The sequence below is a fragment of the Cannabis sativa genome, chromosome X, assembly GCF_029168945.1.
Source record: "Cannabis sativa cultivar Pink pepper isolate KNU-18-1 chromosome X, ASM2916894v1, whole genome shotgun sequence".
NCBI classification, from domain to species: Eukaryota; Viridiplantae; Streptophyta; class Magnoliopsida; order Rosales; family Cannabaceae; genus Cannabis; species Cannabis sativa.
Genome location: NC_083610.1, coordinates 79218051 through 79224866, shown reverse-complemented (window position 1 = coordinate 79224866; position 6816 = coordinate 79218051). Strand labels below are relative to the sequence as shown.

Here is a 6816-nt window from a genome sequence, read left to right as displayed (position 1 = left end):
AAAAAAATAAAATAAAATATATTTGGTCATTTTTAAAAAACAAAAAAAAATTAAAAAGGGTAAAAAGATATTTGATCTTTTAGGTGATATGAGGATTTTTTTTTCGACCGTCCATAATATAAAACTGAAAAATGTTATATAACTATTTATTTCTTTATAGGGATTGTATGCATTCTATAAATTACAAAAGGTAGTTCTTGAATATTGCTGTAAATTCTTGAATGAAATACAAAGTCAAAATGCTTTGATTATATGCCAAATTAATTGGAATTAAACTTTTCTTCTTTTTTCTTTTTTTCTTTTTTGAATGAAAACTTTCCTTCTGTTTTTTTTTTTTTGAAAGGTAACTTTCTTTTTTTTACAAGCGCAATAACTTATAATATATTGTTAAAAAAAATGCGCAATATATAAATACTGATGTTTTGATAAAGAAAAACCAAAAAAAAAAATGTCATCATCTGTTGTATTATTATACTATGGTGGCAACTGGCAAGGATGTGCTGCTATTTTTTTTTTTTTACTTTAAAAAGTTATCTTTAGTTAGGAGTGTTCGGGGTACAGGTAGTACAAATTATAAACTTTTTTTAAAAAAACTAAATTGCATATACAGTTTTTATAATTTTTCAAACTACAACCGCATCGCGAAATATTAAAATTGCAAAAATTACACCACAAAAATACAAGTAAAAATTACATGAAATATGAGATTTTGTAAAAAAATTACAAAAATATAGCATTTATAGGTTTACCACTCTTTTATGGTATTTTTTCACATTTAAGATTTTTTATGGTATTTAATAGAGGAAATTACACTTAGTATGGGATTTTAAAAGTTCTTATGATAAATATGGCACATTTAAGTTTGGCAAATTTATATGGTATTTTTTTATTTTTAGGTTTTTTTATGGTATTTGATATGCCATATATATGTAATTAGGTTTCTAAATCCCATATTTAATGTTTTTATTTGTTTATGAAGTTTTATTTGTAATTGATGCCGGAAAAGTCACCGGAGTTTGTTGCGAGTCTTGCGGAAAAGTCGTCGGAGTAGCGGTCGGTCTTGGGAAAGTCATCGGAGTTCTGCGGCACGGAAAATTAGTCGAATTGGCATTGTCGCGGAAAAATCACTGAAAAATCACCAAGAAACTGGTTTCTTGAAGTCTAAGAAACCGGTTTCTTGGTGATTTTCCCGTTGACAATGCCAATTCTGACGACTTTTCTAATGCTAGCAGCTACTCCGGTGACTTTTCCGGCACCGACAGTAAACTTCAGAAAAGCCATCAGAATTGGCATAGTCACCGGAAAAATTACCAAGAAACTGGTTTCTGATTTCTTGATGAAGAAACCAGTTTTTTGGTAATTTTTCCGGTAATTTTTCTGACGACAATGACAATTCTGATGAATTTTCTAGCGTTGGTAGCAACTCTGACGACTAATACACCGACAGCTACTCCGGTGACTTTTTCAGTACCGACAGTAAACTCTGGGAAATTCGTCAAAATTGGCATTGTCGCCGGAAAAATCACCAAGAAACTGCTTTTTTTTCGGTTTCTTGATGAAGAAACCAGTTTCTTGGTAATTTTTTTTTGTATTTTTTTTTCTCTATTTGGTTGATTGATGAAACTGGTTTCAATTATTTTCAGTGTATATCATTTTGTTTTGTTTTCATAATCTTTATTATTGTTGTGTAACAAAATTAGTTCCTTGATGAAGAAACCACTTTCTTGGTGAAGAAACCAGTTTCTTGATGAAAAAACTACTTTCTTGGTGATTTTTCTAATGATTTTGCTGGCGACAATGCCAATTCTGACGACTTTTTTACGCCGGCAATAACTCTGGCAATTTTTCCAACACCAGGAACTACTCCGGCAACTTTTTCGACACCAACATCAAACTCTAGAATAGTCATCGGACTTGGCATTGTCACTGGTAAAATTACTGGAAAAATTACCAAGAAACCGGTTTTTAACATCAAGAAACCAGTTTCTTGGTGATTTTTCCAGCGACAATGCTAATTCTGACGACTTTTTCGGCGCCGACAGCAACTCCGGCGACTTTTCCGGCACCGGGGACTACTCCGACGACTTTTCCGGTGCCGACAGTAAACTCCGGTGACTTTCCCAGCACGAATGATAACTTCGGCAATCACTATAGTTTTATTTGTTTTATTTTTTAAAAAAAATAAATATGAAGGGAATTTTAATATTTTTTATGGTAATTTAATTAAGTTTTTATTTTTTATGAATTTTAAATTCAGATTTCTTTTTAATGTTTTTTATGGTTTTTTTTAGAAAAAAAACCATATTTTTAGTTTGATTGGTTAGATAATGCCATATTTAGTGGCATTTACTTTTTATGCCATATTTATCATAACCTTAATAATTTTTCCCATATTTTTGAAAATAGCCCTATTTAATATGTCATATTTTTGTAAACCTAATATCCAAACCCATATTTCATGTTTTTGTTTCTAGCTTAATTTGTTTTCTTTTTTTCTTTAGTTTATTTTACATTTATATTTTAGGGTTTCTTTTTTATTTGGAAAATTTACACCAAATACTTACTTTTTTCAAACATTACATTTATAATTTGACAAGAAATTTTTTACATTTATACTTTTCTTAATCTTTTTTCTTTTTTTACTGTGTTTTTTACTTATTGCAGCTTTAAAAAAGTTTTTTTTTTTTTTTTGTCTTTTTTATATATTTTTTAGTCAATTTTGACTCACTTTTTTCTTTTCATTTATTAAGTTAGTTGCTGACTTTTTTTTCTATTTTTTTCTCTTCTCTCTCTATTTTTTTTCTAATTTCTCTTTGTCTCTCTCTTTTTTTTTTTTAATTTTTTTCTCAAACTAAATTTTTTTATCTTTGTATATATAAAAATATATATAATAAGTGTACATTTTTATATCTCATTTTTTAACACTGTTTTTCTCACTTACAAAAATATTAAGAGCACTCCTATATTTTTCTATCTTTTACATGATTAATAAAAATAGTATATTTTTTTTGATGTTTTGTAGTTTATTGAGAGTTAATTTATGAATGATTTGTATATTTTAACAAGATTGATGTCTTGATATTTTTCTTTTAATTTATAGTTGCCTTATAAAAAGATTTTCTATAATATGATACTGAATATTATAATTACAATACTTAGTTTGATTTTGTGTTTTTTTGGACAACTCTATTTTACTGGGGTTGCTTCATTTTTTTGTTGTGTTTTATCATTTTTTTTTTATTTTAAGTTTGTCACATTATTTTTTTATAGAGTCAAAATTAAATTTATAGGTTTCCATGAGTTCTATTTGCACCCTATAAAATGATAAGTACACAATATTAGAAAAATATTTATATAATTTTAAATATTATTCTTAATATATGAAATTCCGTATTTTAATATTCCCAGTTTGATTATTTAATTAAGTGATTAATTAAATGAGGAATAATGAAACTAGTACTGAAAACAGTTTTTCCGTAGTTACAGAATACAACTCTGTAACTCCAGAGAAACCCAGAAAAACAAACAGTGCGTAAAAGTAAAAACACACAAGATTTTTGTACGTGGTTTCAACAATCCTTTCAGATTGTTACTAGTCCACGGGGCCACACCCAGAGATAAGATTCATTAGATCGGTATCAAAAAATACAAAGTAATTGACTTATGCATAAATAGACTCCCTCTTATTGTATGCCGCAAGCTTGATGTATTCCACCTACTAACCAAATCTTGATAAAACTCCAAGAGCTCGAACTCCCTTCGATCACCTTGAAGAGTGCTTGAATCCTCCCGATTCAAGGCTTAAAGGCTATCTCCTGAAAGCCTATACAACCATCTCCCGAAGGTTGTGTGCTTGTATCATCCCGATGCAAGACTTCAAAAGCAATCTCCCGAAAGCTTGTAAAAACCCTTCTCCCGAAGGTGCACTGATGTTCTTCTACGTTGTAGACTTGAATACAGACTCAAGACAATACAAACAACAAATAAACAGAGTAAGAGTAGAACAACTCTTCTCTACATAACAAAGACACTCTTTTCTTAAGATATGAAAGTGAATAAAAGAGTTAACAAAACCTAACAGCTATAGGATGTATTTATAATGAATATACATCCCATAGACAGCTTACATTCGGTCTGAACAAGACCTCAACCCACTAGAAACTTCCCTAAAATAATTCTTCAATCAGTCCAGGAATTTCCGTTTCAGTACCTACAGAATCGTGGGCAGTAACTACAACTTTCCTTTTATAGAAAATGAAAGTTTAGCTCCGGTTTTCTCTTCAAGAAACCTGATCTAAGAAAATGGGAAACTCAACACAAGATCAGATTAACAGCTGGTTAGAAAAGAATAAATGTGTAATCAAAATTTACCATATTTACCTCAATTTCCATAAATAGGAAAGCTAGACAACTTTCCTTCCAAGTTTAGATATACACAAATAGGGAAATCATATTAAACACTCCATCCAAAATATACATTAAATAATAAAATATTTTTATCAATTAAATATGCCAAAAATGGAATTAACAATCTCCCCCTTTGGCACTTTGATTGACAAAACATTTTATTATGAGAAAACCTGCATCAAGTGTTAGAAACTAAAGCAAATAGCTTTTTAAAGATACAAGAGTATAAAAAATACTCCCCCTGCATGAAAGCACCCTAACACATAAAACAGAGAACTTTTTTTGGACGGAAAAGCTTGCAAACCGAAAACACAACTTTTTAAACAGAAAAGTGTTAAACCACAAACAAGCAACTCCCCCTAAAACCAAGGGTCCAGAGTTGTAACAAAGGAACCAAAAAATAATACTACTCTCCCTTTTTGTCTATCAAGGAGCCAAAGATAACAAAAACAAACATGAACAAATTCATAAGTTCAAACATCCATTAAAAAAGCAAAAGATAAAAGATTGAAACACTTATTCATCATCATTGGGTCGGAAGTATTTCATGATGCTGTCCATCTTCCTAAGAAGCAAGGCCTGACTTGTCTCCATTCTTCCCAAACGCAAATTGAATTCTGCCATTTCTGTAGGAGCATAAGTTGAAGCAGATGCAACAGCAGGATCATTTGTAAGACCAGGGGAAACAGACCGAGCCTTTCTTTGAGCAGCTTTTCCTTGAGGAGGCTTCTCAAGAATCTTGAAAGTGGTTCCAACAGCAGGCATCTCAATTGATTCATTCTCAAGAATCAATTCCTCTTGATCAGATAAAATCTTACAGATTAAATGAGGAAAAATAAGATTGAGCCTAGGTTTCTTACCCTTTCGAAGAGAAACAATTTGCTCCCAAATCATGTCAGCTAAATCAATTTTAGCACCAATTGAAACTTTATACAAAAAGAATGCAAGTTCATTTGAAACATTTACCAGATTGGAGCAAGGAAACCAATTGGACAGGGCAAACCTCATGAGAGCAGCATGTTGATAGGTGAGTTGAGACATATGCATGGTGTCGAAGAGTTCAACTTCATTATCACCAGTGAGATAACCGAACACCTTTTGACGGTCAAACTCCACATCAGTTGGCTCAATTCCCATAGGCAGATTGAGAGCCTCAGCAACATCCTTCACAGTAAAGGAATACCAGTGTCCTCTAACAAAAACTTTACCAAACATGAAAGAGTCCTCATCGAGAAACTCATCAGTGATGTTAGCATAAAATTCATTCACAATTCTATCCACATAGCCATCAAAACCGATCAAGGTATCTACCCATTGTCTTTCTTTCAACATGTTATACACTCCAAAAGGCTTATGAGCAATAACATTAAAAAATTTCTCCACAGTAAAATTCCTATTCTCATAGAATTTCATATCTCTAACATGATCATTATAACAAAAATAATGAGAGTGGGGCTTGAAGTTATCAAGAGAAATACCAGAGGGGCTCTTTCTTTTCTGAGGAAGAACAGGATTTGGAGAGACAGTGGGCCTTTTTCCTTTGTCCTTCTTTGGAACTGCAGCAGGGACAGGAACAGGCTGTGTAGTGACAGGATCAGTCTCTGGTTCTTCACTCTCGGATCCAGAATCATCAACAGCAGGTTGATCTTTGGGCACAAATTCTTCACTTGAATCGGACAAGCCCTCTGAATCATGATCCTCCTTAGTTTCTTCTGGTTCAGAATCTGAGGATCAGACCGAAGGGGGATTCTCCTTAAGATTTTTGACCTTTGAAGATGAAGTCACCACCTTTTTTCCTTTGGATGCAATTTTAGGTTTAACCACTTCAGGATTTTTAGGAGTGGAAACCTTGGACCTTGTTCGAGAACTCACCGTGGGCAAGGTCACCAAAGCTTTGTCGACATTAAGAGCACCACTCGAAGAAGAGGACTTTGACAATGTGTGATCGGATGAATGGGATTCATCATGATCACCAAACCCAGGTGTTGAAGAAGCAATAGGAGAAGCAACAACAGGTGGAGAGGCGAGATCTACCACAGATTTTCGAGCTTGGGTCTTCGATTTTCTGGCAGACTTCGCCGGAGCAGAAGACGAACCAGAAGCTTCGGTTGCTGGTGCAGGCGGCGCAGGCGGGGTGATTGGAGAAGCAGAGGCAGAGCCACGAGAGGGCTTCTTGGACGGTTGGGCACTCTTAGTTTTGGCCATTTTTCTTTGAAACCCTAGAACACAAACACTCTTACACTTTGAAAAATATTAGACCTTTGAGAGAAAAAAAAATAGAAAGAGAAGAGTGAGTGGTGATCGTGGGTGAGAGGGTGGTTGAGAATATATACACATGATTTTACATACCCAATATAAAAAACCTGAAAAAGAAAATAACTTCCTTACCTTTAACTCACGTGTGGAAAG

General features: G+C 32.9%; 1 protein-coding gene across 1 annotated transcript; it reads right to left on the bottom strand.

Annotated features, from left to right (window-relative positions):
* Positions 1-6138: 6138 nt before the first annotated feature.
* On the bottom strand, positions 6139-6612 carry LOC133032383 (endochitinase A-like). Its single transcript, XM_061106312.1, has one exon. It carries the CDS (start codon positions 6610-6612, stop codon positions 6139-6141), a length of 474 nt encoding a protein of 157 aa, XP_060962295.1.
* Between the last annotated feature and the right edge of the window lie 204 nt (positions 6613-6816).